This window comes from Gobio gobio (genome assembly GCF_949357685.1).
Source record: "Gobio gobio genome assembly, chromosome: 8".
Classification (NCBI taxonomy): domain Eukaryota; kingdom Metazoa; phylum Chordata; class Actinopteri; order Cypriniformes; family Gobionidae; genus Gobio; species Gobio gobio.
The window spans coordinates 23,907,054-23,932,598 of record NC_137114.1 but is presented as its reverse complement, the minus strand read 5'-3'; the positions used below and the strand labels follow the sequence as shown (position 1 = coordinate 23,932,598).

Below are 25,545 nucleotides of genomic sequence, written 5' to 3'. Positions count from 1 at the left end.
AAAAAAGGACTTCATCTAATCTGATCATTCAGATTGAAATCATGTGACAATGAAGACTGGAGTAATGATGCTGAAAATTCAAATTTGATCACAGGAATAAAGTACATTTTACATTATATTAAAATAGAAAATAGTTATTTTAAAGGGTTACTTAAAATAATAAGTTATTTTTTTCCACAGCAATTTGGAAGAGAAAGTCATACTAAAAGTGGTTGTCAGGAGCTACTAAGAGATGGTTGAAAAGCAAGGGCACCCCCCCCCCACCATCTTCATATTTGAAACACAAATTAAGGTATTTTAAATGTAATCTGAGAGATTTCTGTCCCTCCATTGACAGCTACGCAACTACCACTTTGCCGCTATTATATTATATGATATAAATTATTTTATATTTATTCACATTGATCAGGGAACATAAACAGAAGCTCAACCCTAACTTGCTTGACGCGCCAGAACAAACCTCATTGGTTCTTGCTGAAGCTCAAACGTGCAGCGTAACACACAAGAATGAACGTCAATGGTTCTTGCTGAAGCTCAAACGTGCAGCGTAACACACAAGAATGAACGTCAATGGTCCTTGCAGAAGCTCAAAAGTGTTGCGTAACATGAGAATTAACCTCATGTGTTACGCAGCACCTTTGAGCTTCAGCAAGAACCAGACAATGAACATCATTGGCTCTTGCTGAAGCTCAAAGGTGCTGCGTAACACGAGAATGAACCTCATTGGCTCTTGCTGAAGCTCAAAGGTGCTGCGTAACATGAGAATGAACCTCATTGGCTCTTGCTGAAGCTCAAAGGTGCTGCGTAACACGAGAATGAACCTCATTGGCTCTTGTTGAAGCTCAAAGGTGCTGCGTAACACGAGAATGAACCTCATTGGCTCTTGCTGAAGCTCAAAGGTGCTGCGTAACACGAGAATGAACCTCATTGGCTCTTGTTGAAGCTCAAAGGTGCTGCGTAACACGAGAATGAACCTCATTGGCTCTTGCTGAAGCTCAAAGGTGTTGCATTACACGAGAATGAACCTCATTGGTTCTTGCAGAAGCAATGGATTAGTTTTACAATCTCTTTATGGACTTTATTGGAGTGTTAGTTGCTGTAATGTCTAGTGTGTTGGTTCTGTTTTATGGTCATGTGTTATGTTCATTGTCATGTTTCCTGCTGTCATGTGATTCCATTGTGCCCTCATGTGATCATGTCATGTGCTTCCCTAGTCTCTTGTGTCATGTTAGGTGTGTTCGACATCGGCTGTGGCTGGATGCAACCGATCGGCGAGAGAAGCTGCAAACGGAGGTGCAGGCGGGGAGGAGCTGCAAACCGAGACGTGAAGTCGGACACTTTCTGCATTCTCGCAGTGACGCTCGTGCTGTGTTTGCATACTTTATCACAGCTGAAGTGAAATAAATCCAATATTTGTCAATACACAGACGTTTCAGAGACATTATTGTCATGTAATACTTTATGCACTGCTTAATACAGCGTGTTTGAACAAGAATAAAGTTCAACATATAAGCCTACACTATCAATGAAGTGGGGTCTAAGTTTTTTTTATTTATTATTTTGTTTTATTCAGTTTTATTCATGACAATATAACATCGCGACTACATGAAAAGAGGTTATACTGTTATAAAAAAAAATTGGTGAGCATTAGTGGAACTGAAGGTTTTAGAATAAACATGAAACACACGTTATCGCTGTCATGCTGTGAATCTGGCCAATCGTGGAACAGCTGTGTCGTCATCAGAGTCCGTGCAGTCGCTCTAGAGAAACTGCACCGGCTGTATTAGCCGGTTGCTCTCGAATGGCTCTCGTGGTACTTTGATGCCATACGTCACAGTCACGTGGCGTCGGCGCGGTCTCAAGTCGGACAAAATTACTAACCAGCATCCACTACTTCAAGTCAGCCGCAGATCGGTCTGTGCAGCACTGCATCAAGTCGATCAAACAAGCCTGTTGTCATTGGTTGATTTAGTCATGTGGGTTCTGTCATTGGTTCATTGTCTTGATTGTTCACAGGTTTGTCCTATTGTTCCCTGTAAACTGCTGTTGGTGAGTTTGTTTCTGCTCAAGTTTAGGTCATGTTGTGTCAAGTCAAGATTAGTCAAGCCAAGTCTTTGTTTATTGTGTATCTGTGCACTATTGGAATTCAATAAACTGCACTTTATTTACTGCACCAAGCTCGCCTCCAGTGGACCTTTACGTTACAGATGCAAACTACTGTACTACTGTCAATAGAGGGACAAAAATCTATAAAACTTTATTAAAAAATATCTTCATTTGTTTTTAGAAGATGAACAAAAGTGCAACATGAGGGTGAGTAAATGATGACAGAATTTTTTCATTTTTGGGTGAACTAACCCTTTAAAGTTGTAATAACATTTCACAATATTACTGTTTGATCAAATAAATGCAGCCTTGCTGAGAATAATTTTTAAAATAAAAAAAACTATATATATATATATATAGCTAGAATACACTGCTATTTTGAAAGACTGCCAATGGAAACAGATGCTTTTTACAGCCACAGTGAACCATCACACCTTGAGCCTTTGTTCCAGACTACTAACAACTAAATGGATCAGAGTCTAAGATGTCAAAATATTGGATTTTTGATGCCTGTCTGACCAAAACCTTGGTTTACCTTTCCACAAGAAGATTCAATTACTTTTTTCAATTTCACACTCTTTCCTACGTGTTGTACTTTACTATTTATCAGCGAGCATCATCTCACATTTTCATTTGATCCGCTCTGCGCCTCACATCAGTTTCATCAATACCAGTTTGTCAATCGAGAAACTTCACAGAGCTGCACAAAGGTCAGAGCGAAGCTGTGAACGGCACAGTGGCTCCTCTCCCCTGGGCCTGTATGGCCTCCTCTAGCAGAAAGGACAGCTAATTGTTAGCGATGTATTAAAGAGCACGACAGGGATTTGTTGAGCTAACAGAAATCAATACTGGTTAGCCTCAATCTCGACGGGGTGAGTGCGGCTGTGAAAGGTGATGGGAGTGGAATGGACAGAGCCGTCTCGACGTGCAGAAAAAAGGCTGGTTTCTCTTACCTATCCATTTGTCGTTTCCGTACCAGGACAGGTTGCCTTTTGTGCTGTCATAGTACCCAATCTTCTTGTAGCTCCCACCTGAGGAAAAAAAAAAGGAATTGAAATGAAACATGACAAAGAGACCCTCATCTCTCTGTGAATTATAAATGGACAGACTAACCCAGCTAACAGGAAACGTTCTCAGACCTTTGGCTAACATTATGGAAGGTTCTCTCAAAGCTATGAACAAACGTTGATAAAATGTTAGTTGATAGTTTTCTGGTCTTTAATAAGATTCTCAAAATGTTAGCCAGATCAGTTATTAATACATTGTTCGTGAAATGTTTCACTTGGACGTTCATCTAACATTTTTTTAAACGTTACTACTTACTACTTGTTTCAAAATGTTCAAAATCTTTAAAAAGTAACATTCCCATATTGTTTGTAAAATGATCAAATCAAACATTTAATGGTTTTGCTAACCTTCCTATAAACTTTTTAAAACTGGAAAACTGTTTCCATACTTAACGGGAACGTTATCAAAATGTTCTTAGACATATTTTTGTTAGCTGGGTAAAAAAGTAATGTTATTTTTAAAGGCTTGTATTAAAAGTTTTCCTGTGTAAATATAGCATCTAATTAACAGCATGTCAACTAAAGGTCACATTAACAAAACCTGCTTTCACCAAGCACTGCAATAAAAAGCTTCAAAAGAGGCCTGACTCAACAAATCTGCAAAAGTAGTCGACTTAAAGCTGCATCAATAGGTCGAAGATAGAAAGCAAGCCCAACTGCATAGATCAAAGTTAGTCTGAAAGGGAACATATTGTAGGAAAAACCCTTCTAGAAGACTTTGATGTACTATGTAGACAAACTTTCACAGCATAAAAGTTAGACTCTCTTACCAGTCCAGACCATTCGTTGAAACTAAACAGGAAATATGGGTCATTACCAAATCTTAAACACTAAAATACGACCGCTGACAGTGAAGTAAGATATAATATTTACACAATATTTACACTATAGTAGGTCTACTGATAATATTTACAATAATGTATTGAATTTGATAGGTGTCTCTCACATTGTCCCACAGCAACATTACAATAGTGTACATTAATGTACAATATTTTATAATAATAATTTACTCTATTTAGTGTCCAATTCATTAATTTAACATATTTAATATTGGGGGCATCCAAGTTATTTGACATATTTGAACATTTGAAAGAAAAAATTTAACACTGTAGTTACTTTCCCTGGTAATCAGTTACTTTTATAAGGATGTAACTCAATTACAACTCAGTTACTATTTGTAAGAACTAGTTACTTTTTTAAAGTAACGTGCCCAACACTGGTTGAAAATCATCGGTCACACTTTAAGTGAAATATTAAGGGCCAGATTTACTAAACAGGGCAAATTACTGTGAGAGTGCAATTCCAAAAAAGCACAGATGGGAATGGAAAGTTCAGCGCGTGATCTACTGATGACGCGGAAATTAAAGGACACAGACGCGGCCAGATCATTTCCATAATGACCAACGCAATCTACCAGTTAGAGTCTGGTTTAAGATGTGCTTTTTTGGGCAGTAAATAATGGCGCAAACACCAGTAAATTGGCAAACCTTAGTAAATCACCTTGTGTGATTCATTTAAATACTCTCCTCCCATAAGTTTTGCATCTGAAAGGGAAACTCCTACAAATGCATATGCAATAAATTCAGCCGCAAAAAACTCTGTCCACACCTTTTCAGCGCTAATTTTTCACTGCATGTCTTTAGTAAACCCTGACAGTAGTTTTTTAACGCCAAAAAAAGGGTTTTGTGCTGGTGCAAGCTGTTAGTAAATCTGGCCCTTAATGTCTAGAGCGTAGTTTTTATTTTATTTTGTATAAACATACATTTAAGATTTGAAGCACATTCAATACAATACAAAAAATCCTCGAATAGATGACGCTAAATTACGATATACAATTGCAATATCAATGGGGTGGTGGAATTTTTTTACATTTGTTTGTCCAGCTTAACATCAAAAACATAAAAAATTGAGAAAATTACAGCTTGATTGGGAATCATAGTCATAGCCTTTAAAAAACTGGCACGTTTTTCACACAATAATGTTGAAAGAGTGTATGTTTACTGGTAAGTCAATGCGATTTTATGAAATATGCAATACTACAAAATTGAAGGATGTGACCCTTTAAAATGCAATTAAGTGCATAAGTGTTTCATTAGTCATCTAGATTAGTTTTAGGGTGTTTCAGTTTTGTTTGTACCTTGCAGTTGCTCAATGAGAGTCCAGGCCATACGTGAACCCTGAGCGTCAAACACGACGTGACCCTACGAGACACATATGCATAAATATAAATATTTAAAAAGACATTACGATAAAGACACGTCAATACAAATTCATCATAAAAGAAATCCATTTGTGATTCATCATGAAAACAGAACAAAAAAAAAAATCAGTGGAAAAATAAAGGCTGAATCATCCTATAGTGAGTTCGAATTCATTGTTTTTATTATAAAAACGGAATCATCTGAGACTGATGAGTGCCACTGCCAGTTTAAAATTTAAAAAGGCGTTCTGACAGGTCTGAGAAATTAATGTCTGGAGTATTTTATCACATTGTTTTTTGACAGCTATTTTTCATCAACTCACAGACACTCCTTCAAACGAGCTGGTGTTGAGGGCTCGGTATATTTCAGCAGTGATTTCCTTGTTGTTGTAGTTGAAGTCCTCCAGTCCCCAGCCTTTGGCCCTCAGCGGGGCCACCGTTTTATTGAGGGCAAGTGCGAGAGCCCAAACAGCATCATACGCCAACGGAGCTTCCTGAAACCCGCCCGTTTCTTCTGGGTTTTTGCCCCCGAGACGTGACATCAGCTGCACCAAGAACTCTTGGGAGGTCTGTTGAGGATTTGTGAAGGATTAATGATCCCAAAAGATAGTTTTTACACGGACCTCATGTTGTCAAAGTCTTTGTCTGAATTAGTCTTTAAGATCCACTCACCAGGTTGGAAGCACCACGGACGGTCTCCGGGTTTAGCATGACGATTTCTGTGGTGACGTGCCCTTCCACGGCTTCCGTCATGTTCTCCACTGTGCAATTGATAGCCGGATCTTTGATCTTAAACCAGTTGTCTGCGTACCAGCCAATGAGGAACCATACATGCTTCTTACCATAGAGTTTTTCTTTGAAGACCTGCCAAAGATGACACCATGTTTTGAAGGTCTGCGCTCAAGCAATAATCTTTTTCAATATTTTAATCTCAGTTAAGCCCCAGTGAGTTAACTCAAGCTCAGTAGAAGCGTCGAACTGAATTGTGCTGAATTGACAGCTCAGATGTATTTGTAAAAAGAATCGTAGTTGTCACTTACCTCACAAAACACCTTTCTGGCTTCAGTCTCGTAAAAGAGGCCGACTATGATTCGGGCATCTTGACGCTGGAGACAAAGACGTATAGTAAAGTGTCACTATCCTGATTTACATCCATATATTTTTAGGCAAATTTTGGGATAGTGCATAAAAACACTGGATGGAAACTATATAAAAATGTATAACCATTATATTTTTCACTATTTTCCATGGAAAAGCGATTTTGTTCTCTTGAACACATAAGATAGAATGAGGCTTTATGCAAGCATCCTTTGCACGATATTCAGATTTTAGGCTTGAATTAAATTCACTGCTTGGATGGAAACAGCAACTAAAAGCAAACTGCAAGAATGATTATTTATAATGACTTTATATGCATTTATACATTCTGAGTTGATGAGCTGCAGTCAAGGCAGCTGCAAACAGAAAAATGAACTATACTAGCATAATCTTTTATTCTGCTTTTATTCTGAATTATTAAAATTGAGGCTGTTGTATTAAACATTTCTATATTAAAGCAATAAGCCATTGAGTATGTGTTTGCCATGGGTGAGAGCACATTTTTGTGACTTATTGCTTTAATTTACTCTGTTTATGAGATGCTTTAAAGGTGAAATGTGTAATTTCTGCACCATTAGCATTACAAAACTGAATTGCAAAAATGATAAACGTTTTCAAAAAGGCTAGACATAAGCCAAAAAACAAGCATTTAACAAGACAGTCCTATTCTCATGAGATCTTCATGCAATATAATTTTACAATAAATAATGCTGTCTATCTATTCAATAACAGCCACCAGTAGCGACCAAGACAGCATCCGAACCGTCACTTGATCTGATGAAGGAAACCGATTCTTCGGTGTTGATTTATTTCACATAAGATGTTCATGTGCTCTGCCTTCTAGCTAGCTACCCGACACAGGCTGAGGAGAGGAAGTGAGCGACTGGTGAATTTTTCATCAAAGCACCTTCAGGTTTTTGACAGCCACTGCGGGATCCGTGAGGAAGCTCTGTCTAACGCTTATCTCGATGCCGGCCTCCTTCACACGCTCCTCCAGATCATCCAAAGTCTGGAGAGAGAAAAAGAGAGAGCGGTGAGACAGCGGGAGTGACAGAAGAGGAGTGATGTTCGTGGAGAGTGGAGGACAGACAGGAAGCGAGCACATGAAAAGATCAAGGAGCAAATGAAAGAGAAGAACAAAAGGTGAATGGTCAAAGCGCAGACCAACGTAGAAAATGACAAAGTAAAGGAAATGGAAAAATAAAACAGTCCGGAACAGTCGCAAAGAAAGGTAGATGAGGGGCGGCAGTGGCTCAGTGGTTCATGTAGGTTGTCTACAAACTGGAAGGTTGGTGGTTCAATCCCCGGTTCCAGCTGACCAAGGGGGTTCCATTAAGTATATTATTTTAAAGCATATTATTTCCATAATAATAATTATTTTTAAAGTATGTTGAAGTGAGTTTGTTTTTACTTGTAAGTATTATGCTATTAAATGCATACTTTCAGTTGTTATAGAAAAAACATTATCATTGGGGGAAAAAAGACAATTAACATATGATATAAAAATATTCACTGTTGGACATTGTTAGTAAAGGAATCAAACTAGTGAGAGTGTGAAAAGTGTTTTTTTGTTATTTTTTTTTAAAGAAATGTTCTAGAAGTTCACAAGGCACTTCAGGGGGGGGGGGGGGGGGGATATTAAACCTACTAACCAATCCAGATGCAAAGGTTAAATCTCAGTGCTGTCAAAATTAGCACGTTAATGCATACGATACATTTTTTCCGTTTAACGCGTTAAAATATTTACGCAATTAACGCAGCATCCGTTTTTTTCCTGTCATCTTTTGGCTAGTGTTACATTATATGATCAAGCTCTTATTCATGCAAATGCTTTTAAAATATTCAAATGCGACAAGACAAAAGAGAACACACGGTCTCTGTGAATGTCCTGTCTATGTGACACACACACACACGACGCACAGAAAGAGGCGCTGCAGTATCATGCGCACAGACAGCCCACCAGAATCAAGTTCTCTTTCACGCTTGAACAAACCGTAACACAGAATATTATGCCAAAATGTCAGTCTTGTCGAGTATCCTCATAAGAGCAGTCTTAAATGAGTTAAATAATGTCTTATATGAACTTAAAGTGTTTAAATGTTTTTATTTGGTATTTCAGCAGACAATCATTTGTAAGCACACTTTTTTTAAAAATGCAAACAAATAAATTTAACATCCTAACAAATTTGCATAAACAAAAAAACAAAACAAAAAACAGAAAACCCATCCAACCCCACCCAAAACTACAACCCAAAAGATACGAAACAAAATGTTTGTGTAAGAACTTAAAGAGTTGTGAGAAAATGAGATGCGCATGACAGCACGTCAGATCTGCGTCATGTTCGGCAGGGGTCTTAAAGTGACAGCAGTCTAATAAACCAGTTGCTGTAATGTCTGTCATTAAAGGAACACGCCAACTTTATGGGACTTCATCTCTGTGCGTGGCATAACTCTGTCTGACGCACCCACCGCTAGCCTAGCTTAGCACAAAGACTGGAGGTGAATGGCTCCAGCTAGCCTACTGCTCAATAAGAGACAAAATAACGCCAACATTTTCCTATTTACATGTTGTGATGTGTATAGTTACATTGTGTACTAAGACCGACGGAAAATGAAAAGTTGCAATTTCTAGGCCGATATGGCTAGGAACTATTCTCTCATTCCTGCGTAATGATCAAGGAACTTGCCGTACCAGCGGCGCAATGATGTAAGCTAGGCTAGCGGTGGGGGCATTGCGTGAGTTATGGCACTCACGGAGATGAGAATGGTATCTATGGACTTATCTAACTCTGGGGGATACGGTGAATAAGCTTAAGTCCCAAAAAGTCAGTGTGTTCCTTAAATATTAATCTAAGAACAAAGGTAACAGAAAATTTTTGCTTTAATAATGATTCATCTATATTTAATTTATAATTTATGCAGTTAAGAAAGGTGTTTGACTTTATTCAATTTCTGTACATGTCTAACAGCTAGGAAGGCCACAGACATTTATTATAATGGGTTCATGTGAAGATTGCCTTAGGTTCACTTAAAAGCCTAATAAATGTTGAAATTGATACAGCTTTCAGTTATTCTGTAATGTTGAATGTCATAGAGACATCAGTAGCAATATTAGTATCAGAGATACTGGCCTTCATTCATAAAAAAGATGCCATTACAACATTAAAATATACTGTCTTTAAGTGGTTTCTACATTAATTAGGAGATTAACTGTGAAATTACTACAATATAAACATATTTAATGATTAATTAGTAATTTTTTTTAATCGAATAGCACTACTAAATATACGATATATATTGTGAAAAGCGCTATACAAATATATATTTACTCCAAATCACTCACTTATAGATGCCATTTACCTATGAGGCAGCTTTTTCTGGAAAAGTGCTTTTGAGACATCCAACATCAATTAATGGATGAAATGGTGAAAGAGAGAGAATGTGAACAAGAGAGAAGGATTGGGATGAAAGTAAATGAGAAAAAGAGATGAGCTGGTGAAGAGATGGAGGAGGATCATTAGCCTAGCGGAATTACACTAGCTCAATACTGAATCAATGCATGAGAGATTTATGACTTGGTCAATACTCCTAGCAGCCAACATGAAGAAAAAAGGTCCTTCATCACTTAAGGAGAGAATAATCAACCACGGTCTTTGCCATTAACTCTGAGACATTAAGCTTAGAGTAAAGGGGCAGCTAAGCTCGCTAACAGTTTCAAGAGGAAATGGAAACTACTTTTCTGGGAAATTACTTCCTTTAAAGGGGTCATATCATTTTTTTAACATTAAATTTCCCCTCTGGGATCCATTTACAGTGTTAGAAGTTTTGTTTTTGCGCAAACACAGTCATAATTATAATCATAATCATTCTCCATTTCCATCCTCTTAGTGACATTTCTTTGCTTTTTTTCTTTTGTGGCTGTGCCTTTAAGAATTTTTTGCATGTGAAACGATTTACAATGCTGTAACGCAGCCTCTTTGCAAAGCCTATGTTCCCCTGCGTCCCAATGTCCATACTATCCATCCTAAATAGTATGTGAGATTAGAATAAGCGTCTTTCAAAGAATAGTATTTTGAAAAGAGTTTCAAAAGTCCCCAGGTGGTCTACTATTTCCAGTAGATTTCGAAGTGTGGATACGTGCACTCTATGGGTGCGTTCCATTCGACCGTAAGTGGACTGCGAAGTGGACTTCAGAGGGTATTGCGCCATCTCAAGTGAGATTCCAATCCAAAGGGAGCGAACATGTTCAGTCCGGAGGGTACTACGAACGGCGTAGGGAAGAAGGGAACATCGATACATCACTTCACAGGAAGTAGAGAGTGAAAATCACCCAAGTGTCTTTGCGCGTCGCGTGCATCACCTGTCAGAACTAATGATGGTGCAGAGCCGTTGGTTGGAAGAGTTTTTAAACAGCTCTGCGATGGTGGAGTTTACATATACATTTGAATATTCATAGTTATTATACAAACTAGAGTATTTATGAATGGTTATGGCAATAACTGTTACATTCTATATTATATTTTATGAATATGTAAACCAATTAAAAGTGTTGAGAAGCACCTGAGGGCTGTCATTTTTTATATTTTACTTTATTTACCTCAGGAATGTTATATGCAGCTGCACTTTGGAAAGAAAGCGCACGAGATGAGACATTGATTAAGAATAGCCTTATACATAGTTAACCAAATCTAAATGTATTTTCATATCGAATGACAGGTGCAGCTTCAAATCTGTTCATAGTCAATACAGCTAACTTATAAGTAAACTAATAAAACTAATGGACAATGTTTTGATTATATTTTTTAGATACATACTGTGTGTTTTGTAAATGTATATGCTTATTATATGGTTTTCAATTTGAAAGTAAAGTAAATTACAATATTCATTTATGTTATATCATAATCTGCACCCATCGCTGCCTTTCTTTGCAGGGTGTTCCAACTAAGTGATTATTGTCAGTCTACTTCAACTGATATACCGTGCTCAGGGAGTAAGGAGCAGTGAACAGTGCGTAGGGACCCTGTCGAATGGAATGCACTCTATGAAAGGTTAATATTGCCCACAATCCATTGCGCTTTGGAGGAGGATTCGGTCCAGAACTACAAACACAAGTAAAAAGTGTTAAAAAACTAAAAGAACATGGTGCGTGGCTGACGGTGAGAGGTTTAGATAAAGGTTTGAGTGACTTATCAAAATTTAACCTGATAAAAATATATTTGTTTAATGTTATCCATGTTATATTTCACCTGCAATATCAATATGGACTTTTATAAAGAGCCCTTTCACCATTAACTTTTAAACTAGGGGGGCACCGAAATTTTTCACCGAGGTTTCGGGCCAAAATAAAAAAAACTGCCGAAAACGTAAACCGAAAATGAATGTCACCGGCCCCTCCCATCCGTGCGCAAGTGCTATGGTTTCACTCACGGTCGAGCTGTTATCACGCGACGCATCTGCAGAGGTGGTAAGTAACGAAGTAAAAATACTTCGTTACTTTACTTAAGTATTTTTTTCTGGGATCTGTACTTTACTTGAGTATATTTTTTTTGCATTTACTTTCACTTTTACTCCACTACAATATTTAAGAAAAAGTTTACTTTTTACTCCGATACATTTCCCTATGCCCGCTCCAAGTATTTATTACACTTGCTTCCCAAACCAATGAAAAACGTGGTTTTCGTTTGAATAAAAAGAACGCGGAGGCGCCGCGACTCCCGCGAGCTCTTTGCTAGCATACGCTCACAATCGAGTCAGTTAACCATTGCGAAGATGGCCGCAGAAACCACAGGTGAAGGGGCAGCTCTCGCTGCCAGCAATGATCCAGAGATTCCCGACAGAGATCATCCATGGCCATATCTCAAGGATATGTTTGAATTCATTGAAGTCAAGGGAGATTCATATCGGCTGAAATGTCTTCTTTGCCTGCCACGGGTGAATGCAATATCAGCTTTCAAGAATTCACCCTCAAATCTGAAGAAACATATTGAGGTGAGCTGAGGTTAATGTTGTTACTATTGTTAGCCAAGTGATTTCATATTGAAATGTCAAACGTGGCTTGTAAACAGCTAGTTAACGTTAGTCAAGTTAGCTAACGCATATTGATAGCTAACGGTGTCTGTAACACACTAATATGCATTAATTCATGCTTAACTAATGCTCAGATCATGAGTTAATGTATGACTAAATCATTTATTAATGATCACTGCATAAGCAACTAATGAACATTCTATATGATTAATAGATTAAGTGATATATGAATTGATATTAATTAAATGTGTCATGTATTAATTCTCTAATAACATGTTATATTAACTAATAGTGTAAATTAATATTGTGGTAATTAACATGAATTTACACTATTAGTTAATAGAATGTTATTAGAGAATTAATACAATATGACACATTTAACTATTAACAATGTAATGATTATTTAATCTATTAATCATATAGAATGTTCCTTAGTTGCTTATCTTGTTTGATGCAGCTAATTATGGAACATGTCTATTGCTTGTTCAACCCCTATACTGCGTTAAGGTGCTTCATTATCATTTGTTCAATTAAAGCATTGCATATCACTCCCAAAACAACTGTTCTCTTTGATTATTGATATTTACAGTCAATTTGAATATTTACTTTTTACTTTCGGTACTTGAGTACATTTTAAATCGGATACTTTTGTACTTTTACTCAAGTGATTTTTGAATGGAGGACTTTCTACTTTTACTGGAGTCATTTTTTATTTAGGTATATATACTTTTACTTGAGTATAACTTTTGAGTACTTTTACCACCCCTGCGCATCTGCCTATCAAAGATTAAGCATGTCAGCGGTATGAGAACAAATAGAAACGTATCCAGGCTCCAGCTGAACTACCCATTGCCAGAAGCGACAATCCCCTTGACTACTGGCGCGCGAACGAAGGCCGCTTTCCATTGCTTGTGCGGATTGCACTCAGGTATTTATCTGCCCCAAGCAGTGTTGCCAAGTCCGCGGTTTCCCCACGGGATGTTTTTCCATGTCCGCGGGTTGAAACGACCCCAATTATGTGATATTTAGACCCAGGAATGCGAATTTAAGCAGGCAACCCTGCCAAAAAAACACATATTTTACCCACCAAATGCCATTTTTCCCGGAGAACAGTGACAGACAGTGAGACTATTCAGTGCAGCTCATGCTCATGTTCTTGTTCTTAATGAGAACCATTCTGTGATTTTGTGTGTTGTTATTCAGATAATTGTGGATCTTTTTTTGCACAACTGTTAAAAAACAATTTTATTTGATGGAACATAAAACTTGAAGAATAATATTAGGCCTATTTGGTATTATTATTTATATTTATTGTTAAAAATATTTTAGGTCTTGTTATGTAACTGAATAAAAGTTTGATTATTCTATTGGTTGCTGATTTTTTCATTTCAGAACCATTAAATATATATATATATATATACTGTATATATTTTAATATATTAGTATACGCTTTTAAAAGAAGCTATTTTCGGCTTCAGTTTCGGTTTTCGGCCAAGTGCATCCTAAATTTTCGGTTTCGGCCCAGAATTTTCATTTCGGTGCATCACTATTTTAAACACATCATATTATGTATTAATATGAGGAGAGTCTCCGCATGACCCGTGAACACCGTGACTGCAGATCAATGTGCTACTACATTTCTCTCCAATACGGTAGGAAATGAAATGAAATGTGGAGGATTTTAACTGTGAGAGATGATTGACAGGCCCATTTACGGTGACAGGGTGCGACAGAGAGCAACCGTTAAAAACGCAATTATATGACGTATGTCCCAAAGCTTGTCTGCTCTTTTGCTACACACTTTTTCTTCACAAAAAAGTACATTTTAGGGTTTAGTATAAGTATTGGGACATAGCATTACATGTTGACAGGTTCACAAAACAATCAAAGCTGAAATGTGTCATAGAAAATGTGATGGCCTTTTCTAATGCTGGGATATGCAGAGGCATTGGTGCTACACACAGCCAAGAAGATGAATTTGACTAGCATTTACCCTCGTTATTTCGTCTTGTTTAATGTATATTTTGGTGTTTAGAAATAACATTGGCCTGTCTATCCTACTTCCTCCTTACAGGCATAAGTCACAGAACACCAAACAGGCATTCAATGCTACCGTAGGTGGATTTTTGCATGTTAGTTTAAATAAATCTTCCTTTTTTAATTAGTGGAGGTTTCTGAGTTGTTTTAATAAGTTTCTGAGTTTTTAAAGTTAAGTAAAACAGTGAAATGCTTTTGTGGTTGCAAAATCTCATTTGGCACCAGCACACAAAGAAAAAAATCTTGAGACCTGGTAAGGAAAACCATAGTATGACTTTACTAAGTAAGATAAATAAGAGAGAAAGATCTGCATGCAGGACTGACCGAGGTAAAGACTTCAGTTGTCTGCTGGATTGTGGCAATCTTTGTCCATCCCCACTTCTGGAAGAGCCGCACACGTGTGGGATTATGCAAAGTTGCTGACGGGTGCGTACGGAAGAAAGTGGGAAAGCGCTGGCGGTTGGATAATGCTGGAGAACTAGAGCCGTATGAAAACTACAGAGAGACAGCGAGAGAGAGAGAGAAACAGTAGGTAAAAAAGGTGGCAGGATAGAGAGAGCACATAGAAAAGATTTACTCAGCTATATGGTTGAACTTATACCCCTGAAAAGAATGAACCACAAAGCAAAAAGCAGAGCAAAAATATGAGTCAGACTTCTGTACTGTAAGAAGGGTAAATGCCAACCCAGGGAAGCCAGAAGCTTTGCGCAAACCTGAATAAATAAGCCAATCTGTTTCTTCGTCCGAATTTGACGCGCCGTCAATACTTAGAAACACTTTGCAGAGGAACAATACAAGTTTATGCTTAAGCCTTATTCTTGGTATTTCATGCAATGAACCAGATTGCTTGATAAAAAAAAATTATAATAATTTCCTTGTGAAAAAGAAGTGTGCTTCATTGTATTGAATCTGTATTTCAAATCTTAAAATATAAAATAACATTATTAAAATTAAGTGACTTTTTATTTCTTTAATGTCAAATAAAAATTTTACTTAAATATTAACTCATATTTTAATAACCCTTTGTCATGCTTTAAAGAAGTACACTTCTTTTGATGTGTCGACTAACATACTAAAGCACATGTAAAGTACTTGATTATTTTAACTGTAGTGTGTTATTAAATACTGAATTAAAAGTTAAAATATTTTAACCCTTTAATGTTGTTTATGTCGATGAAATTAATGTACTATATTTTAGTTTGATAATGTTTAATGTTTTATTTGATAATGATAATGTAATTTGTATTTTTTAGGGGATTTTATGTTACTAAATTATATTTATGCAGTAGTTATAATCACATTTTTTACCTGTTAACCACTTTTTGAGCATATACCTGAAAATAAAATGTCCAACTTAAACTGTCATAAATCTTGAACGCTTTGGAGCACAGAGTTAAGTTTGGTCTATTTTTTTAAGAAAACACATGGCAGATTATTGCTGAAGTTAGCATTAAAAAACATTGTTGTTGTTTTAAGTTAACTTAAAAGTTCTAGAAATTTAAGTTTTTTTGTTATGAAAAATGCACAAAAATACTATTTTTTTATTTTTATTTATTTTCCAAAACGTGTTTACTCTAAAACTGCAAAATAAAAATAAAAATAAATACCCCCAGTTTCTTAGACAAGGCTTAAGTTAGTCCTAGACTAAATTGTTTAGGAGAACTGCTTTAACTGAAAACAACTTGCACAGACTTATCTAAAAATATGTCAGTGCCATTGTTTTGTCTCAAGATGCACACCAGTAATGTGTTTTTAAGGCATGTTTATAAAAGTTACTTAAATGTCCCAATTGAACTAAGGCCTAATCCTAGCTTAGTGTAAACCCTCTCTGTGAAACTGGGCCTTAAAGCAATACATCTGAAACCAGTTGTGTCCAAATGCAAGGTTGATATCTCAAAAAAATTAGCATTCCGTAAGATTTTATTTTGCCGCAGTACCAAACATTTCCACTAGATGAAATTTGTTTCCCATTAATTTCAAATGCGGTCATTTTTGACTAAGTGTGACCATTTCAGGACCATTTAACCGTTTTCGAATCATGTCTATGATTTGTGTGTGTGTTCACATAGCAAGTGCCAAAACCTTTATCAAGTTTTGTACCATTCCGATTAAGTAAAATATTATAAAAAACGACTAGAGTTAGATGTACTAAATTGCAACTTCATCATTGAAAATGTGTTATTTCAATTATATTTCAAAACATGACACAAAATTCAATAGAAATTACATTCAAGTATATTTTAGTTTACCAAAAATATTACATTACATATAAAGATTTCCTTAAACTGTACTAGCAACCTTAATTCAGCTAATTACATATAATATCATTTTAAATATAATACACCATAAAAAAGAATCCGTAAAATAACAGGAAAAAGTACTGGCAGCTCATTACCCGGACATTATCTACTAATTTTACGGATATTTCCGTTAACCCTAAAACACAACGCAATGAAGTGCAAAATTCAAAATACAGGTAAAACACCTGTAAAAAATAAATACATAAAATTCTGTTAAATTACAAATTTACAATTTTTTAAAGAATTTTCTTTAGTGTTAATTTATTCGTAATTAACAACCATTAAAGTGGCAGAAAACATAATATTTAGTTTGCACTTAAGTATATTTCTGTTATACTAAGTATTCTTTTTAAAAGCATGCTAAAGTATACTTCTTTTTCTGATTTGCCTAAGGACTGATTTGCCTAAACTGTCACATATAAACAAAGTTATTTCTTTTTCAAGAGAATCTCTTTCGTAATCTACTTGGGTACAAACCCACTGAAGGCTGAAGTCCTTCAGAAGGTTTCCTTGGAGAGTTGATTTGCTTAAAGTAAACTTGCAACTCACTTTCCCGACTTTTTCTGAATTGCAAGCAGCAAACTCAACTTTTTCACACAAGTAAACTTATCTGATGAGAACAAAGTCAGGGTAGAGAACATTACTTTCCAAATTTCTGAAAACCTCGGCGGATGCCAGATGATTGAAAAAGAATAATTGGAAAAATTAATTACTAAGCGTATCTTGTGTAGTGCATTCTCTTTTTTCACTTTCACTCTCTCATTCGGTTCTCTGACTTCCTTGGAAGCATTTTTTGACTTATTAATTTGTTAGCTTTTTCAAGAGCGTCAACAAACTAAAAAAAAGTCGATAAGATCACAAGTCCAAATTCTTTTTGTTCCTTGACCCAGAATTAACAAACAACTCCTTGTTTTGTGTGGCACATTTGCTCATCCAAATCTCTAATCTAGTTGTAGTTAAAGCTGTAAAACAATCAATTTAACATTTTGTTTAATCAGGAATGACAATAAACCAACTTCCCAATATGAACCCCTGTAATGTTCGACAGTCAAATCCAAGTGTATGGAGAAACCATGATCATCAACACAGATATAAAGAGTTTAGACACATAGCACACACACCACTATAAGGTTCCACATGCGTGCCGCCTCAGCCACCAGCGTAGAAACAGAGCTGCAGCCCGGCATCAAGACGATCTTTATGGGCTCTGTGTACAGCAAGTCATACAGCAGTTTAGTGGCCTCTCCTGGATCACACTGAAGAAAAGAGAAAAAGAACAACAAGACAGTCATAATTAGTCTACTGTCTTTGAAAAGGTTAACTGCAGCTCGCAAGATGTGATGGCTTCATTTGAGCGTGTCATAATCGATAAAGGATTAATGGTATCAGCACAGAAACAGTATCTCACTGCCCAGAAAAACGATCTTGGATTGCAGTGAAGCTGTAACCAAAGACCTCTCGTGCTGCAGTTCACTGTGACAAATACAACAGGAAGTGATTCACAAATGAGGGGGTGACTGCTTGAACACAGCAGATGCAGTCACACTGAAATGGTGCCCTTGGTAACAATCAGCAGAAACACTTAATTAGGAGCATCATGTACGGTTTTATTTTTGTTAAAGTTAGAACTAAATGACATGGTGCTAGTCTCAATAACAATGAGTCAGAAAGGAACTACTTTGGATCTTACTACTTTGGGTCTTACTAGTACTTAATAGATTAGAGCAAGTTTATTGTCATTCCATACCAAAAGTAACTCACTCCCACTAAAGTTTGAACCTTTGAATTCTTGCACCCGGGAACCAATGTTCCCTCTAATTTCTTTTCTCGCTGAGCAAAACTTTTCTCTATTGGGCGGACATTTTGGTCACCTGAGCAAAAACATTCTTTACCTGTACAGCGTATGTAAACACACACAAAAAAGTGGTTTCATCATGCAGTTATAACTTTTAACTTTAATGTGCCATTTCTATTTTATTTAAACATTGATGTAACTTAGTGATATATATATTAAAAAAAAAATTTTATTATTCAGAAGTCACTAAATTAAGCACATTTTACAGTGTTGTTAACTGTAGTCTTCTTTACCAAGAAATACTATTAAAATCTCCCCCAGGACAGTTCAATTCTTTATAATAAATATAATATAATATAATAAATATAATATAATATAATATAATATAATATAATATAATATAATATAATATAATATAATATAATATAATATAATATAATATAATATAATATAATATAATATAATATATAATATAATATAATATAATATAATATAATAATATATATAATATAATATAAAATATAATATAATATAATATAAGCGGTTACACTGAGATGGTTCTTAATGTGTTTTTGTACAGTCATTTATTGGCGACAGGCAGCAAAAACCATCTATATTAAATGTTTGTTTATTGCTTATGAATTTCCAAGATTTTCTATATCAGAGTTTTTCAAACGTTTTAATGGCAAGGATCCCTAAACAATCCCCTTGTGAGATCAATTCTTTACTAGGCTTACACTATAATACAATTATAATAGCCTATAATATATAAAAACAACAACGAACTGAAGTAATTAAATAGTTCTTATAGCTAAATATGTTCAAGGGAACATGTGAACTCTTTTATAGTTATCTAAACATCATTGAAACCCAAACCACACACACATCTATTTAAACTGATGTGTGTTACTTTGGTGTTTAGAGTTTGCACGCGACACTTGTGGTGGGTATAACTGTATATGTCTGTTTTGTTACCGTGCTGTGTCCATCATCTGTTATTTCCAGCACTTAATCAAGCCACTCTTCTTTAAAACATGATGAGGTTTTATTCCACATCTTTGCGTTTCTCGTTGCCTCTCATTTTGAGCTATTTGGACCGCAAACACTCACTGCTGCGTGCTCACACGTCACATCATTGTCTTTCTATGAACCCTGTAAACCGCATCCACCGGTTCTAACACGATAGCGATACTAACTCTATAGCCGCAGAACAGAGCACTGCAATTATTTCTCATTTAAACTACAATAAAATGGATTTCTCCCCACATTTCGGGCCTGTGTCTATCGTCTGCGCTGCATTTTATTTTATTTTATTTTAATGACTTTATATGATGAACAGATTTAATTTAGGCTTTTATGCACATATAAACAGTGATCAGTGAAAGTACACAGAGCTCAACCGTACTTGTGTACAATACAATAATAATAAGATTTGTGATGGAATCAAATTGGCAGGTGATTTTTTGCAGTGGCAGCAGCAGTGTCCCTTATCCCTTAATCCTACCCAATACCTAAACTTAACAACTACCTTACTAACTTTTAATAAGCAGTAATTCGGAGTTTATTGAAGCAAAAGTCATAGTTAATAGTTAGTTAATAGTGAGAATTGGACCCTAGTCTAAACTATGACCGAAAATGGTTCTGTGGTTATTGCAGTTAGCCTCAGTGCAACAGCCGAGTCTTTCACCTTTAAGTGGAAGTTATATCAGGGAATTGAGTAGTTAGTTACTAGCAATAGCTAATGATAATATTTATGTCAGACATCACTCGTTGGAGCAATCTAGTACAATTCTGAAAGAGCCACACATGTGGTTTACTGCTCCAGTCTCTCTTGGCATCTCCAGGGAGCTGAGGCATTTTTATTCAGTCCACGGGCTCGAAAAAGCAGCCACTGAGAGCCGCTTGACATGAGGGAGGCATCTGTGTTCTTAAAGTCCCTGGGGCTGAAGGTTATGCAGGTCTCAGGACCAGAATACTGAGCGTCGGCTAAAAAGGGCAAGAACAATTTTGTTTTTGTTGAGTCTGATATACAGTAATGGTGTAGGGTTGTGCAAAATTGAAGAATTGGCTTCTTTTCAGTTGACAATTTGGAATTGTTTTTGAGCACACCTCACTATTCAACTATCTATGAAGTGTACTAATACAGAACATATATATATATATATATATATATATATATAATGTCTAATTTCATGACATATTTCCTGTATTATTATTATTAAATATTATTTATTTTTCATGTTAAGTGTGGGCAGAACTTTAGATCACTCTATCTATCTATCTATCTATCTATCTATCTATCTATCTATCTATCTATCTATCTATCTATCTATCTATCTATCTATCTATCTATCTATCTATCTATCTATCTATCTATCTATCTATCTATCTATCTATCTATCTATCTATCATCTATCTATCTATCCATCTTTTTTCTTTTTTTTTACAAAAGATTTACCTGAATTCTAGTATTATAATTATTTTTTATTTATTTATTTTGATTAATTTTTTAGCTTTCACAAAAACATACATTGACATTTGATATTAAACAGAATTTGGGGGATACAAACAACAAATCTTACATCTTAGAGGGTAAAACGTTAAATTCTACCTTTAATTCTATTTCCTTAAATTTAAATTGCAATTCTGCATCCTGTTTCTTAACGCAGTTAACATTTATTGAACATCCCATTCCTTATTTCTTGCTAATAATTTCCATTAAATATCCAACTAATAAAATAAAACAAGTCTTTTGATTGAGTCATAAAGGATATTTTGTGAATATAAGCAAAGTGTGCATAAAAATAAAGACATCATCACATACAGCGCAAGCTGCAAGCTTCCAGTGCACGTCCTCCAGTGACTCAGACCATGAATGAGTCTTTATCTGCTGTTCTGCCTTATATTAACTTGCAAGTGTTGATTTGTTATTTCTAAACTGTGATTCTACATCCCTGAACCCTGATGAGAATGAATAAAGCATGCATTTGGATATGGAAATCCTTCTCGTTACAATCTGGATACAACAGATGCCAATTAAAACAGGGAAAGCACAAGTGTCTCATCAGGGCATCACTCTCTCTCTCTCTCTCTCTCTCTCTCTCTCTCTCTCTCTCTCTCTCTACCTCAGTCCCGCTCTATCACGGTTAATAATTGATCAAAGTTTGCAGGCTGAGCTTTGATATAACCATGGCAACCGTCTGGAGAGCGTGACTGTATCTGTGCAAGGGTGTCCCTGTAAATATCTGAAATATCTCACACACAAACCATGGACCACAACTTGTAGCAACTCTGACCTTGTGATTTCATTTTTGACCAGTATCATAGCCTCAAAGTATTACGGAGAGGTTTGATATTACTTGTCTAAGTGATCAGACTTACCATTTTTGCCTGGCAGATGATAAAATGTGAATAAATATCATAGAAAACTTGCCGGTGTGCCGACAAGCAAACACCTAGCAAACAATCACAACACGCGTTCCACGTTTGACAAGTTTTGCATGAACAAGCGCTATACTCACTATTTTTTTCATAAAAAGTTGAAATCTACTTGGTCTCAATTCATTAAAACACAAATCTCCTATGCATAATTTCCTAAAAGTGACATTTTAAAAATGGAAAGGGAGAAAATTGATTACAAAAAAAAAAAGATCAGTGTTCTGCAGCCAGAGCATGGCAGGGGTTATAATAACCCTCATTTCTGAAATAAATATTTATCAAATGTCGAATGAAATTGGAATTTTGAGGTGACTTTCATGTTTCTATGCAAACATTGCTCTGCGTGATAATTGGCTATTTGAGAGAGATTAAACGAATGCCCCAAACATGCCTGAGATTCTTTGAACAATAATTAAATGCAAAACCCACATCAAATTAGATTTTCTCCCTTTGTAATTACATTTCTGACACCCGAAAGCAATTTTGATTAGAATCTCATCCAGGTATGAAGTGCTCACCAATCAAGAGGAAATGCTCAAAATATCTGCCGGCTTAAATGTCAACGAGTCTGAGCACTTCACACCTGCTCTTCCATCTCCACGGCATACTAACACATGACATTTATACAATGTCACACTTGGCCTCTCTGAATATTGCATTTTTCTACTTTTTCACCTGCAGTGTGCCTCTAATTTTTATTAAGATTAATGCTAAATTAATACAGAGACTTGCATCATGGGCAACATGGTGACATTTCTAGAAAGCCGTTAATAATTTCAGGAATTGTATGCATAATTTTCATTAAATCGTGAATGAAGTTGAATTAAATCATGATTATTGCAGTACTGATAAATTGGTTGTGCTTTTTCTCATTTGAAAGTCACTTTGGATAAAAGTATTTCCTAAACTGTATATGGGGGAGGGGGGGGAGCACTTTTAATACATAAAATGATTGTCAGACTTTAGATTAGGGTCCAATTCTCACTATTAACTATCAATTAACTACAACTTTTGCCTCAATAAACTACTTATTCATAGTTAGTAAGGTAGTTGTTAAGTTTAGGTATAGGGTAGGAATAGGATTAAGGGGTGTAGAAAAAAGTCATGCAGAATAAGGCATTAATATGTGCTTTATAAGTACTAATAAACAGCCAATATCCTAGTAATATGCATGATAATAAGCACATAGTAATAGTGAGAATTGGACCCTAAACTAAAATTTAAATAACCAAAATAATTCCATCTTTTCTTTATATATGAACCCTTATTTAAAGAAAAAGTTATGGCCTTTTTTATGACCCAAACATATTTTATATTTACAAAGGCCCTTAAAGGTGCAGTAAGCGATCTCTGAGAATCACTGTTGAACACTGTTGATATTTGAAATCAACCCAAACAAACACACGCCTCCCTTCATTGCTTCACCCTCTAAATGCACACAACGCAATGCAAGAGTGGATGTCTCATAGCTGAAGCAAAGCAAAATAAAGCTTCACGAAAATACAAGTGAACATGACAAACGAACGACGAGGAAGAACAGAAAATGAACATACAGTACACAAGAGTTTGTTAGTCCGTTGTTAGTCGCCAGCAGCACACACTCAAAACTAATGTAACTCACGTGTGGATCAGAAACAACACAACCCCTGCATCTGTTTCTGGCCTTCCTGCTTAGGTGTCTCCAGCGCTGGAAAGCTTTTCTAATATTGATGCGGGTCCTAAAGCTCTTGCCTGATCATAATTTTTTTTGTGATATTCCTATGACCTTTTATCTTTTGTAATGCCTCTCAGCCATCTCTCTTTACACAGTCTTTCTTCAAATCTCCCTCTTGCTCATTCTCTCCTCCCCCATCATGAGTAGACACGCCTTCTACTGCTAATTGGCTCCCTCTCTCTCCTCCCCCATCATGAGTAGACACGCCTCCTACTGCTGATTGGCTCCCTCTCTCTCCTCCCCCATCATGAGTGGACACGCCTCCTACTGCTAATTGCCTCCCTCTCTCTCCTCTCCCATCATGAGTAGACACGCCTCCTACTGCTAATTGGCTCCCTCTCTCTCCTCCCCCATCATGAATAGACACGCCTCCTACTGCTAATTGGCTCCCTCTCTCTCCCCCATTATGAGTGGACACGCCTCCTACTGCTAATTGGCTCCCTCTCTCTCCTCCCCCATTATGAGTGGACACGCCTCCTACTGCAAATTGGCTCCCTCTCTCTCCTCCCCCATTATGAGTGGACACGCCTCCTACTGCTGATTGCCTCCCTCTCTCCTCCCCCATTATGAGTGGACACGCCTCCTACTGCAAATTGGCTCCCTCTCTCTCCTCCCCCATTATGAGTGGACACGCCTCCTACTGCTAATTGCCTCCCTCTCTCTCCTCCCCCATTATGAGTGGACACGCCTCCTACTGCAAATTGGCTCCCTCTCTCTCCTCCCCCATTATGAGTGGACACGCCTCCTACTGCTAATTGCCTCCCTCTCTCTCCTCCCCCATTATGAGTGGACACGCCTCCTACTGCAAATTGGCTCCCTCTCTCTCCTCCCCCATTATGAGTGGACACGCCTCCTACTGCTGATTGGCTCCCTCTCTCTCCCCCATTATGAGTGGACATGCCTCCTACTGCTAATTGCCTCCCTCTCTCTCCTCTCCCATCATGAGTAGACACGCCTCCTACTGCTAATTGGCTCCCTCTCTCTCCTCCCCCATTATGAGTGGACACGCCTCCTACTGCTGATTGGCTCCCTCTCTCTCCTCCCCCATCATGAATAGACACGCCTCCTACTGCTGATTGGCTCCCTCTCTCTTCCCCCATTATGAGTAGACACGCCTCCTACTGCTAATTGGCTCCCTCTCTCTTCCCCCATTATGAGTAGACACGCCTCCTACTGCTAATTGGCTCCCTCTCTCTCCTCCCCCATCATGAGTGGACACGCCCCCTACTGCTAATTGGCTCCCTCTCTCTTCCCCCATTATGAGTAGACATGCCTCCTACTGCTGATTGGCTCCCTCTCTCTTCCCCCATTATGAGTAGACATGCCTCCTACTGCTGATTGGCTGCCTCTCTCTCCTCCCCCATCATGAGTGGACACGCCTCCTACTGCTGATTGGCTGCCTCTCTCTCCTCCCCCATCATGAGTGGACACGCCTCCTACTGCTAATTGGCTCCCTCTCTCTTCTCCCCCATCATGAGTGGACACGCCTCCTACTGCTAATTGGCTCCCTCTCTCTCTTCCCCCATTATGAGTGGACATGTCTCCTACTGCTAATTGGCTCCCTCTCTCCTCCCCCATCATGAGTGGACACGCCCCCTACTGCTGATTGGCTCCCTCTCTCTGCTCCCCCATCATGAGTAGACACGCCCCCTGCTGCTGATTGGCTCCCTCTCTCTGCTCCCCATCATGAGTAGACACGCCTCCTACTGCTAATTGGCTCCCTCTCTCTCCTACCCCATTATCAATGGACACGCCCCCTACTG

The 25,545-nt window shown here is 37.2% G+C and overlaps 1 protein-coding gene across 1 annotated transcript in view; it reads right to left on the bottom strand.

Moving 5' to 3' along the window:
* The window catches only part of gabbr1a (gamma-aminobutyric acid (GABA) B receptor, 1a), an 83,900-nt gene that overhangs the window by 38,497 nt on the left and 19,858 nt on the right, over positions 1-25,545 (bottom strand). The window contains exons 8-15 of the mRNA XM_079823702.1: positions 17,957-18,091; positions 14,860-15,030; positions 7,379-7,480; positions 6,414-6,479; positions 6,046-6,237; positions 5,697-5,942; positions 5,311-5,374; positions 3,060-3,137 (exon numbers count right to left, since the gene is read on the bottom strand). Coding sequence (XP_079679828.1) covers positions 3,060-3,137; positions 5,311-5,374; positions 5,697-5,942; positions 6,046-6,237; positions 6,414-6,479; positions 7,379-7,480; positions 14,860-15,030; positions 17,957-18,091 — 1,054 coding nt within the window. The remainder of the gene's footprint in view (positions 1-3,059; positions 3,138-5,310; positions 5,375-5,696; positions 5,943-6,045; positions 6,238-6,413; positions 6,480-7,378; positions 7,481-14,859; positions 15,031-17,956; positions 18,092-25,545) is intronic.